At 33.2% G+C, this 13,172-nt stretch overlaps 1 protein-coding gene across 1 annotated transcript; it reads right to left on the bottom strand.

Annotated features, from left to right (window-relative positions):
• Nucleotides 1–1,363: 1,363 nt before the first annotated feature.
• LOC139496013 (carboxypeptidase A2-like) lies at nt 1,364–12,844 on the bottom strand. Its single transcript, XM_071284451.1, has 11 exons — nt 12,692–12,844; nt 10,831–10,912; nt 9,808–9,938; nt 9,231–9,312; nt 8,677–8,781; nt 7,086–7,193; nt 6,318–6,440; nt 5,022–5,109; nt 3,592–3,788; nt 2,428–2,512; nt 1,364–1,685 (listed from the first exon to the last, which is right to left on the bottom strand). The coding sequence occupies exons 1-11, from the start codon at nt 12,790–12,792 to the stop codon at nt 1,474–1,476; spliced, it is 1,314 nt and encodes a 437-aa protein (XP_071140552.1). The 5' UTR covers nt 12,793–12,844; the 3' UTR covers nt 1,364–1,473.
• Nucleotides 12,845–13,172: the final 328 nt, after the last annotated feature.

Here is a 13,172-nt window from a genome sequence, read left to right as displayed (position 1 = left end):
ATTGGTCATCTCAACGAGAATGCATTTCTCTCTTGAACCTGTACGGCGAAAGAGAGAAAAGCAATCGAGATGAGATGACCAATGATAGTCTGTTTATCGCTGTTTTACCTGCAAGTTATTTTCATTGACAATGGACAAATGCGTCAGTAGCTTCTAGCGATAATTTTTCATAAATACTACTGTGCTAAGAAAGGAAATTATCAGTCACTAGTATCAAAGCAAAATTTCGTAAAATAACATTTATCAGTATCAGTAAAATTTCCTGACATTCTTTCTCGTTGTTCCACTAAGTCGAATTTTCAAACTGGAATTAATCATTTGTCCACGCGCGGAATTTCTATGAAATATTTGTCACTGAACATTAAACAAACAAGAGTCCATCAAACAAGCATCTGCAATCACAGATACGGGGCCATTTGTTTATGTTACAGACCTCATCTTTATAGTTTCTTAGGGAGCTACCATTTGATTTTTAGGGGGGGGGGCTAGGATGAAATTTGAAAAAAATAGGCAGGACAGGAATTTTGAGTAAAAAAAAAAGGCAGGATGAGACACTTGCAAAAAAAAAAAAAGTCAGGACGACAATTTAGGTAAAAAAAAGTCAGAATAAACTAAAAAAAAAAAAGGCAGGACCGAACAGAGTGAAAAATAAAAAGGCAGGACAGAGATTACAGCTAAAAAAAAATGCAGGACGAAAATTTTCATCAATAAGACTATTTACCGGGTTTGAAATAACATGAGCAACACGACGGGTGCCACATGTGGATCAGGATCTTCTTACCCTTCCGAAGTATCTGAGATCACCCCATGTATTTGGTGGGGTTCGTGTTGCTTATTCTTTAGTTTTCTATGTTGTGTTTTGTGTACTATTTTTTTGTACTTTTTATTGTTTGCCTTTTCTTTTTTAGCCATGGCTTTCTCACTTGTTATTTTATCTTCTATGTGTTCTGGTTATCACTTTTAGAAAGTTTATCGAATGTGGATTGAAGTAAGAAGCATATAACCGACTTCAAGCAGACTTATATACGCAACATATGGAATTTATTTGACCCTGCATCGTAGCCTTATATACGCAACATATGGAATTTATTTGACCCTGCATCGTAGGAAAATACAAATAGAGTCCGAACACCTGACAAAAATATATACCTAATCTGATTACATCCTTAAAGTAAAAGGTACTGTAAAAGGTGTGTGTATGAATATTGTTATGCCATAGTTTTCGGTGTTTAATAGACATTATTATTATAATGATTAACTATATTATGATCCGATTCATTTCAGATTGTTAACAAATAAACTGTTGAACATCAACTCCCGTCAGAAACAACATACATTTTTAAGAAATAAATGAAAAGTAGAATTGGGGATGCGCCTCATTTTTAATCAGAAACAATATAAATTAAATAGATTAAATCAAATAAGTCCTGTTATCGTTGCGTCGTACGGGTCATTTTATCAATTTTGGATTTTCTACTTTCGGCCGGTAGCGTTATCATCTGCATAGATCTCTTCTGCAAATTTCCACAGCGATGCAAATGTCTCCTCAATTGTAGGGGCAATCTGGTTTTCCGGAAGTTCAAAACCCCAAGAGCTTCCACTTCCAGGTCGAAGTTCATAAGTAAAAGAGTATTTGATGCCGTTGTTCAGCTTCATATGGTCATAGGCTCCTCCAGAAGCAACATCTGCAAATTTAAAGATACAACTGTCAATTTTTAGGCCAATGTATATACAAGAACTTGATGTTTTTCCCAATTGCTTCCTATGTAAAAAGTTTCAATTTTAAGTATTTATGGTCGGAGAGAGATTTATAAGAGAGTACTGGTTATCGAAATGTTTAATATAGCTGGTAAATGTCAGATGCTTTAGTCAGATTTTATTTAATTGAAATTTGGTTATGTTCTTCAATTCACAGCTGTAGTATGATTGCCACATGTGACAATGCGTAAAGAAATCCACTTAACTTACAGTAAGGTTCTTTTACTTTTAGCGTTTTTTTGTTTTTTTGCTTTGCATTTTGTGTTAGTGATGGCTACCCCATATCATTTTTTCTCTATTATATGGTAATAAAAATTTGCAAATAGTTGAGAAGAATTGTTGTTTCTTAGTTCCCAAATATTTTACAGTGACATTCCTAATTTCCCTTCCTTCATCTCGATGTATCCCCTATTTCAGGACTTTCATATTGCATTACACAAGATAATTACCATCGGAAAATAAGAAAACAACAATCAATAAATCAATCATGGTAAATAGACATCTTCTTGAAAGCAATTAGTTTATGGCTATCGGTTTTGGATGGCTAGATTTAATTGGTTGTTTTGTTGTTTATACACTCGGGCAATTCTATAATATATGTTTAGTGTTAGTGTCAATAGCGTCAACTTAAGTTTTTTTTTCCTGTACTGTTTTATATATTTTACTTACACAGTATATCTGGAGGTGTTCCAACAAGGTAGGCAGTGTTATAGTATGATTCCAGTTCAGCCTCTGCACTCCTAGCTATCCTTAACTAAATAGAAAAATAATGAAATACTATATAATTACTATGTTCGTTTTCAAATCAACCGGATGAATTGATATGTCTGGTGAATATCAAAAAGTTAGGGATGACCCTCGTGTCACTGAAAAAGTAAATAAATTAATGATCCTCGTGTCATATAAAAATAATGACCCTCATGTAATGGAAAAAGTAATTATCTTCACGTCATGGAAAAAAAAATTACCCTCATATTATGGAAAAAGCAGGTCATGGATAAAGTAATGATCCTTATGTCATGGGAAAATTAATAACACTCATGTCATGAAACACGTAGCGACTATCATGTCATGGAAATGTAATGACCCTTATGTCACAGAAAAAGTTATGACCCTCATGTCATGACCAAAAGGTTATCACCCTCATGTCATGACAACGATAATGACCATCATGTCATGACAAAAAAGCTATCACCCACATGACAGGAAAAAAATAATGACCCTCAAGTCATGGAAAAAAGTAATGTCCCTCATGTCATGGAAAAGGTAATAACCCTCATGTCATGAAAAAAGTAATGACCTTTTCGTCATGGAAAAAGTAATGACCCTCACGTCATGGGGAAAAATAATGACTCAGATGACATAACAGTCATTAATATTTTAATGACTTGAGGGTCTAACTCGAACAATATTGTAGTTTTCTATATAAATTCCAGCTCAAATGCCAATAGAAAAAGGAAGGAAGTTATTTAAAACATCATAAAAGACAACTATCAACGTCCAGACAAGCCGATGTACGATCATGAACTGGGTATCAAAAATAAATATACGACCATTGCATTTTGAATGAATATTAAAGACTAATGTGTGGTGTAAATTTGTGGATCATGAACGGAACGGACTTTTGGTTTCTGACAGGGCTTGCTTATATAACTCCACTGTTTTGTAACATAATTATATGTAATCGTTTAGATCATAATGTTGTATTGTCTGTGGTTTTGGTGACCTTTTTAACTATTCCGTATACTTACTCAATTCTGTATTTTACTGACTTCTAGATATTCGATTCTTTGTTTTGCAAACTACTTCTTTTCTATTATGTATTGTTCTTACCAATGTGTTATAATCACTAGGTTTGGAACTCTGGTATCCCCATGGCAACAAAATATACTGAGAATAGCTGTGAATTGATATAAAAGCTACATTGTTAGTAGTTTTGATTGCTGCATCGAGTGCTGCTGTTTCTGGTTCTGACAGTGCACTGTTTCCACGGTATAAGTCTGAGCAGGTTTGACCGGATGAACCAGATCCTAACAAAAGTAAAAGTTTGTTTTCATTCGTATTAAAAAAAATCCTCTTTTTTTTTGCATTTATTACACATTGTTTTCTATTATATATGCCCATCCTTACCATACTATACGTTTAGCACTACTGGATGTTAGCTTTTCATTGTGTATTTTGTACTTTTTACAAATTTCCTGTTAACAAAACTTTGAATTTTTCGAAAAACTAAGGATTTTCTTATCCCAAGCATAGATTACCTTAGCCGTATTTGCCACAACTTTTGGGAATTTTGGATCCTCAATGCTCTTCAACTTTTTACTTGTTTTGCTTAATAAATATTTTGATATGAGCGTCACTGATGAGTCTTATGTAGACGAATCGCATGTCTGGCGTATTAAATTATAATCCTGGTACTTTTGATAACTATTGAACTCTTATATGTTATTTTTTTTTTATCAAATCAATGACCTCGCTAAAAGGATAGGACTTCCAAGCGGCTAGTGAGGATCGACAATTTCTATGTAATATGCAAATAGTTGCTAAAGTTGAAAATGTCCATATGCGATGAAAACCTGAGATGTTTTATCTAATTTACAATCCGATGAGCCTTGTGCATTATTTGTTTTAGATAACCCGAATACATGCTCTCAGCATCTTCTGGCAGATCTCTATTTTCACATCTTTACCATTATAAATTCTCAATAAACCACATACGGCTATAAATAATTTATGAACTTAATATTATGTTTTGTTCTAATTTTAAATTTTGACATATGATTTGTTTTTCATAATTATAATATATATAAAATTGAGAATGGAAATGGGGAATGTGTCAAAGAGACGACAACCCGACCAAATAAAAAACAACAGCAGAGGGTCACCAACAGGTCTTCAGTGTACAAATGTAGCGAGAAATTCCCGCACCCGGAGGCGTCCTTCAGCTGGCCCCTAAACAAATATATACTAGTCCAGTGATAATGAACTCCATACTAATTTCCAAATTGTACACAAGAAACTAAAATTAAAATAATACAAGACTAACATAGGCCAGAGGCTCCTAACTTGGGACAGGCGCAAAAATGCGGCGGGATTAAACATGTTTGTGAGATCTCAACCCTCCCCCTATACCTCTAACCAATGTAGAAAAGTAAACGCATAACAATACGTTAGATGTCAGAAGATGTAACCAAAGAAAATAAACAAAATGACAATAATACATAAATAACAACAGACTACTAGCAGTTATATATTCTTGATACCTCCAAAATTTGAATTCCAATTTCTGTTCAAGTCAACTCCTTGGCAATTACCATTGTTTTGTCGCCTGTTCTTTCTCCAAAGTCTCGACTAAAATTTAAACAAAATATATTTAAGGTGGTACCTAACACTACAGGGAGATAACTCTGTAATATCAGCTAAACGTTTTAATTACGTTGCGTTGTGAAGGCAATATAAAGCTTCTCAATGATCAAAATTAGTGTTTGTCAAACTGCTATATAACCAGTGTAATTTTTCTGATAAAACGCTTGGTTCAAATTATTTAATTTTTTTATATTTTTGTAAAAGGGTCAAAGTAAATACTTTGTCAAAATTTTATGAAAATTAAACGAGACAAATTAATTTTAGTGAAAGTGTTGGGTACCACCTTAAGCGGAGAACGTGTTTTCGTAGAAACATAAAATGTTTTTATAATGAAGTTTATAGTTCTTAAATCTTAGACTTTTAAAAGTTTTAGAAAGTTATTTTATAAAATAGCTCTCTATGATACTTTTCATTTGTTATTGTTCAAAAATAATTAACAGAAAGTAAGGCGTTCTGGGTTAGGATGTACATGTATTGCATCATTGGTTCAAGCAGAATGTAACGCATTCATTCTGGGTAATATTTTAATAAAAGCATACACCAACATCCAACGTTCTAGGCAATGAACATTAATCCCCAATGAAGGTATACAATTTTAATTTGGTATATTCAATTTGAATTATAATGTGGCTATGGTTCAGATAAAATCGGAATCTTGTCATTGACAGGAGAACATATTAGATAAGAAATATAATAAATTAATTTAGTTTAAACAATATTTTATTTCAAAAAAGTACACAAAATATAATTGTACAATATGAAATACATTACAGGGATTCGGAAATAAAAAGAACTTATATAAATCCGTCTCCCTTTTTAAATTAATTTATACAATTACAATATGCATTTTCATAATTCGACCAGGAGACTTTGCTACACGTTGGCGTAATGTGTTATACTGCAACGAAATCCGTACTTTTTAAGAAAGGTTACACTTGTGAGCTTCCTCGTGGGTTTTTGGATTATGTGATTACTTTACCGTTTTTTTAAGTGATTACTCGATTACCAAATATTTCATAAGTGTTTGATTTTTTAATAACCAAGAACTGTTTGATTGTTTGATTATCTTTAAAAAAAATATGATAATAAAGATTATATAATAATGTTGGCGAAAATTTGTGATTATGTGATTACCTGGACACGCCCATAAGGGGCCACTTGTAAAGCATTGTAATGACTTCTATATTTCTTACCACCCAATAGGCGTAGTCATATCCATCGGGATTATGGACAGGGACAATGTAATAGTCGTAAAGATCCAACATGGCGGTTGCTTTCTGTGCAACAACACCGGAGCCACCATATAATCTTGCTAGCTGGTGATTAAAGAAGAAAAACAAATTTGAAATAAAAAGGGTAATTATAGAATTTTTAATTAAAAAGTAAACCGTAAATAAGGATCCAAAATATATATATTTTAACTACAATTCGCAAAATCCTTTACTCATTCTCATCTAAAAGCCGTTATACTTGCATCCAATGTGAACCTTTGAATCGCATATATTTAAAGTTTGGTTTGTTTGTGCTCTTTGTTCCTTATCTGCGATTTTTAGCAATTTAAGAGCTATACTGTATGAACAGTGCGGTATGTAGCAGTTACGCTTTTTTTTACTAAGATTAGTAAAATATTTGCCTAAATCAAATTTCCCATGTCCCATTGACAACGGATGTTATAGTTACTGTTATATCATCATTCAATAGATTGAATTATAAGTACAAATGCGTCGTCAAAATTTCCTCGTATCATTTATTTATCACACAATGAAAATATTATTGTAAAACTATAGAAAATTTCCTCTTGTATAATATATTTCGCACTATAGAAATATAGAAATCCTCTAGGGACAACATTTACCAGTAGCTAACTAGCCTAGCTATATATGCTATTACCCTATATTTGAAAGTTATTAAACATAATAAATAAAATTATTAAATTGTTAAAGATTTGAGACAATATTCACATTATTAGCTGTTGCCAAACAAGTTGAAATTGTGATGAATTCTCTGGCATGGGTTCCACATTCTATCCAGACAGCCTTCTTACCACTGCCATTCAAATCTGTTGACACCTAAAATGTATAAAAACACTGTTGTCAAATATGGCCATTATAAAGCCTCATTCCCAAGATGACTGAAACATGCAAACAAAGGACTGTAATCTATTGTATTAAAGGAATGTGATGACGTGAATCTCGGGTGGTAGAGGATGTTGCAGACATTTTTGCGCCTGTCCCAAGTTATGAGCCTCTAGCCTTTGTTAGTTGTTATTATTGTAAATTTTAGTTTCTTGTGTACAATTTGAAGTTTATTGTGGCGTTCATTATCACTGAACTAGTATATGTATTTGTTTAGGGGCCAGCTGAAGGGCGCCTCCGGGTGCGGGAATGTCTTGCTGCATTGAAGATCTGTTGGTGGCCTCTGCTGTTGTCTGCTTTATGGTCGGGTTGTTGTCTCTTTGACATATTCCCCATTCCCATTCTCAATTTTATTTGTGTATGGTTTTTTTTTCATACATTGTTGTCAAGATAGTGGAATTCTATGCCACAGAGGCGCTTCAGATGGCTAGGGCATGTTCTCATGATGCCTGTATCCAATATAACTAGGACACCTCTTAGATGGACACCCTAGGGGATTATACCAAGAGGAAGACCCAGATCTACCTGGCGTCAAACAATTGAGGCAGAACTGAAGGAGCTTGACATGACCTGGGGAGAAGCCGATACAAAGGCTAAAGACAGATCTGGATGGAAATATTTTGTGGTGACCTTATGCTCCACAAGGAGCGAAAAGGATAGGTACGCAACTCTGTGAGGTTTAACTAGCCATAAAACCAGATTACATCCATCATTGTCTACAAGTACTTACGGAAATACCTGTATACCCAGTCAGGTATTTCATTATGACGGTATGTTATTCATTCGTATTGTGTCATTGTTATTTTGACGCTTGATAAGGGACTTTCCATTTTGAATTTTCCTTGTAGTTCGGTAGTTTCATTTGTTTTATTTATATCGGCGCTTATATGATTTAAAAAATCATGAATTTTAACAAAAAGGCATTTAAGACACATATCAATCAATTAGGTTGTTAATGTACAAAGACTGAACCTCTACCTTGAAACACACGACCCTGTTGTAATCAACACATGCCTCTGGACAAAATACATTAATGGTTCTTATTTAATATGTAAATATTAGATTGTCTCAATGTTGCTAATTGAACTAGTATATTTACCTTAACAGCGCATATTTGTCTTTCTTTGGTAGAAGTTTCCCCTAGATTATGGTTTCGTTAATTGAACTAGTATATATTTACCTTAACAGCCCATATTTGTCGTCCCTCTGTAGTTGTTTCCCCTACATTACGGTTTCGTTAATTGAACTAGTATATTTACCTGAACAGCCCATATTTGTCGTCCCTCTGTAGTTGTTTCCCCTAGATTACGGTTTCGTTAATTGAACTAGTATATTTACCTTAACAACCCATGTTTTTCGTCCCTCCGTAGTTGTTCCCCCTAGATTACGGTTCTATTAATTGAACTAGTACATCTACCTTAACAGCCCATATTTGTCGTCCTTCAGCAGTCGATCCTCCTAGATTAAATCTTTCCAAACGTTGTGGAACCTCTGCCTCCAAAGTGCTAAGGAAATCATCTATCTAAAACAGAGTTCAATTGACCTGAATTACACAATACAAGACAAAATCAGAAAAACGTATATGCGTACATATTCCTAGAATATTTGCTACTAGTACTGTACTAAACAGAGAAGTCATATTAAAGCCCTTCGTTGAAATGACGAGTATTTGATGTAATGAAACCTAAAGTTAAACCCATAAGAAATATGTTTTCCTTGTCGTAAGCAATACATTTTACATTAAGCATTGTTTCTAGTGCCGTACTGTTCCATACTTTTCTTGAATGATGTGCCTATGGTGACATATTCGGAACAATGTGCGCTTTTGCTTAAGATGTATCCCCTTATAATTCAGTTGTGAGTTGCTTGTGTCTATGGCATCTTATGGTGACATGTAGGTGCTTGCGTCCTTGGCATGGTAGCTGTTTCACTGATTACCATCAAATAAGCCGTTACGTCCATAAAACTCACCCCATTTAAGTCTAGGTAGGTTTGTGTGTAATCTCTTGACCCAGCATGTCTAGATAAAGATTGCCACTCAGTATCAATGCCGCTGTAATGTAAATTTTAAAATAAAATCGAAGCAAATTGCCGCTAAATTTCGCAAAATTTATATATTGTTGATAGTTTAATAAATATAATTCCACAGTCTTATTTCCTGTTGCAAGTGATAGGAGTTTATTCCTGTACATTTTGTGAAGCAGTGTGTATCTTCAGGCCAAATGTTAGATGATATATACCGGTTACTACTCAGATGGCGTTTCAATTTTATTCCTAAGAACAAAGTATGATCAGGTTTGCAGATGATAGGGATAATACAATGTTATATATGGACGGTGCAGAATAAAAAGGCCAAATACTAATAAAAGAAAAGATATAAAATGGCAAAAAAAGAAGAAAAAAAGAGAATAATTGGTTCTGAAATATAAAGAATGGAGAACAATGGTCGAAGAAATAAAGCGTAGAGAATTATGGTATAAAAAGTTAAAGAACAAAGAAATGAAAGACCCTCCATCTAGAGCTTCGTGTCTCGTGATTAGTGACCTACCGTTGAATATCTTCTTGTAAGACGGAGTATTTGAATCCTGCTCGTTCAAGTGTCTCCATACATTTCTTTTCATGTTTCGGTTCAACGTGTATATGAACATCTCCCCTCATTGGTTGTTTCCAGAAATCAAGCTAAAATGAAATTAATATTCGTTAGTATAAGCTGAAATAAGTAGTTACTGTACACACTTATTTATATTTTAATTTTGATATTGAAGCTTTAAAGAAAAAATATATAAACGTCTGTCCGTTTGATTTTAATTTTATTATCATGGTGGGTTTTTTGTTGCCTTTATTGATTTATCGTTACAGAAATTATGAATTTTAAGTCGGCAATGATGCAATGAATAGTACTAAGTAATTAAGAGATAAAAAAGCAAAAAAAGAAAAACAAGAGAGAATAATTTGTTCTAAAAACCAGAATTCAAGAATGGAAAAATTTATTTACAAATCTATCTTATAGTTTGATTTTCATTTTAGAAACCACGAATTATAATAACAAAAAACATGACAAATTATTAAAAAAATATTAAATCTGAACTGTATAAACGGGAAGATCCTTACCTAACTGATCAAAGTTAAAAAGATAAATTGAAATCAAAATTAATAAAAGAAAACAGATCTGTTCTTTTATCTGACAAAACTACGATTTTGTACAACACACCACTCTTGCGTTTCGACAGCACTGACACGATAGCTTTTAATTCAAATTTCAAATACAAAATCAATTTATACCGAAACCAATCTAAACCGGAACCTATTTAAACCGTAAATATCAGGGCATTACGATTGCGCGCTTTGCCATAACATTTGCGCAAAAATTATTACGTTTGCGCGCAGCTTTTGATAAACGTAACTGACCATTGAATATCAATTTCAAACATGATGTTTTTAGTGAAAATTGGTGATTTTGTACAATCAGTGGATTAATGATATAATATCATATAATTGATATGAATGTGTATATACCTCCAAGTCCTATTTATATCGAAACCTAATATAATTGATATGAATGTGTATATACCTCCAAGTCCGGATCATTCTGAAGCTCCCGCAAAAACTCAACTTCGAGTTGTGTCTGTGCTTTCACTGACAATAACTTGTGTCTAAAAAAAAAGGTAATAACAATTGAAATAATGTGAGGCCATAAAATAATGCAAGAATCTAATAGTTATTGCTGCAATAAAAGCCGGAATTTTGTCTCGCTTTGACGGAGTCAAAAAGCAAGACACTTGCATGATGTTTCCAGCATTGGCGGCGGAGTCAACATTGTATTAGTTTCTAATTAGGTCTGGTTAATAGTGAACCACAAGTGATAGGTCAATCATATTTGGTATGCAGTTGTATTAGCATTGGTAAATCTCATTTCCATGGAGATTATTAGGTCTTGCCACCTCAGTCCTGGTCTATTGACTTTGAAACTTTGGCTTGTTTTACATGTATTAGTTTGTGATTGGGTCCGTTTATGGGGTACAACTAGTGTTAGGTCAATGATATTTGGTATGCAGTTGTATGTACGCATTGGCAAATCTCATTTCCATGGAGATTATTAGGCCTTGCCACCTCAGTCATGGTCTATTGACTATACAACGTTTGCTTATTTTACATGTATTAGTTTGTGATTGGGTCCGTTTATGGGGTACAACTAGAGTTAGGTCAATGATATTTGGTATGCAGTTGTATGTACGCATTGGCAAATCTCATTTCCATGGAGATTATTAGGCCTTGCCACCTCAGTCCTGGTCTATTGGCTTTGAAACTTTGGCTTACTTTACATGTATTAGTTTGTGATGGGATCCGTTTATGGGAAACCACTAGTGTTAGGTCAATGATATTAGGTATGCAGTTGTATACGCATTGGCATATTTCATTTCCATGGAGATTATTCTGAAAAATTACATTTTAGGAAATTTTATTACAGTTTTAGTGCTGTTTAAATGTCAATTTAGTGTATTATTGTTGTGCTTTGTATCAATAAATATGTAGAAATAATTACATTAGATGTATGTTTCATTATAATATGTTATTCTGATTGGCTAACTGCACATCACGTGTTATTCCGTAAGCAGTTGCATTGCTCGATACAACTTTTCATTCATGATAACACGCGCTCCAACAATAAAGTGCACAGGTGAATTAAATAATAAAATATATAAAATTCGTGCTTTCATGATCATAGCTAAAAAATGTAATTATAAGTATTGAATGCTTCTTTTTGTAACTTTAGAGGGTTGTAAAAGCGTTGACCATGCGTACATTTTTAGAATGAAGCGCTTCCGCGCTTCATACAAAATGTACTTCGGTCAACGCTTTTACACCCCAATAAATTTACAATAAGAAGCATTCAATTCTTAAGTGTAACTCAAAATTTAGTACTTTAGATTTTAATTAATATTATTTATTTGTATATATTAATATTTTCACCGAAATGATTTCAATTGTTTGTGAAAAACATTGTGCCTATGAATTTATTTTGTGTTTTTGAACCTTTTTTACACAAAATGTGCTATGAAATTATTGTAAAAAATATTGTAATAGAAACTATTGTTTTTCTTTATTTTTCACAAGATTTGCCTTGGTTCATTACTTTAATGGTGGTACAACATAATCCTACATAATCCCATTGTTTACATAAAAAATCTGGGAACTCAAACATAAAATTTTACTATTTTACCTATAAAGTTCAAAATGTAGGAATAGCCAGAATAAATATGTGTGATAATAGAAACAATAAGACTTCGCAATTTTTTCTGAAATCACAATAAATAATATTTTTTTGATTAACAGTACATAAATGTTTAAGATAAATAAATAAAAGAGTAAATAATTATTATCAATCCAATGAATAAATTAATAGAATGATACATAGTAATAGATCAGCATACCCTCTATAGGAAACTCTTGGTGGTCTGTTTTTTTCTTTTTCTTTCACAGATTTACAACACACAGTTCCTATCAAGACACATAGTAGTATGACAACCTTCATCGTTCCCAGATAAATGAACTCCTGACAAGAATTATTTCGTTTTTAAAGCTGTACTTATTAAGTACAGTTGCGTTCAATTGTAACCTTCATTTGATATGCGTAAAGTATACACGTTGACAGTTTGTTGCGCATATTTGCTGACAAGTACGTCGGCATCCAAGATTACTTAGTTGTTACATGTACTCATAAAATGGTGTAATATTACCATTCATTTCGGATTTAAAAAAAACACAGTGCAAAACAAGGAAAGTCGTGGCGAAGTGGTTAGTGCCTCGGACGGCAAAGGTTCGCGGTTTGATTCCCGTTCATGGATGATGATTTCAAGGACTGAATATTCGCCTCTCCCTTGACACCATTTGCGAGTATGGTATTGAGAAACG

The sequence above is a fragment of the Mytilus edulis genome, chromosome 11 (assembly GCF_963676685.1).
Source record: "Mytilus edulis chromosome 11, xbMytEdul2.2, whole genome shotgun sequence".
In the NCBI taxonomy this organism is placed as follows: Eukaryota; Metazoa; Mollusca; class Bivalvia; order Mytilida; family Mytilidae; genus Mytilus; species Mytilus edulis.
Note: the sequence above shows the minus strand (reverse complement) of the source record. Positions and strands in the feature narration are given on the sequence as shown.

What these genes read in the sequence shown, in the direction of transcription:
- LOC139496013 (XM_071284451.1), bottom strand. Translation starts at nt 12,792, where the DNA reads ATGAAGGTTGTCATACTACTATGTGTCTTGATAGGAACTGTGTGTTGT. An exon ending in CCTACCTAGACTTAAATGGG is followed by an intron (nt 8,782 to 9,230) that starts GTGAGTTTTATG and finishes ACTCTGTTTTAG; the next exon opens with ATAGATGATTTCCTTAGCAC. An exon ending in CTAGTGATTATAACACATTG is followed by an intron (nt 2,513 to 3,591) that starts GTAAGAACAATA and finishes TTTTCTATTTAG; the next exon opens with TTAAGGATAGCTAGGAGTGC.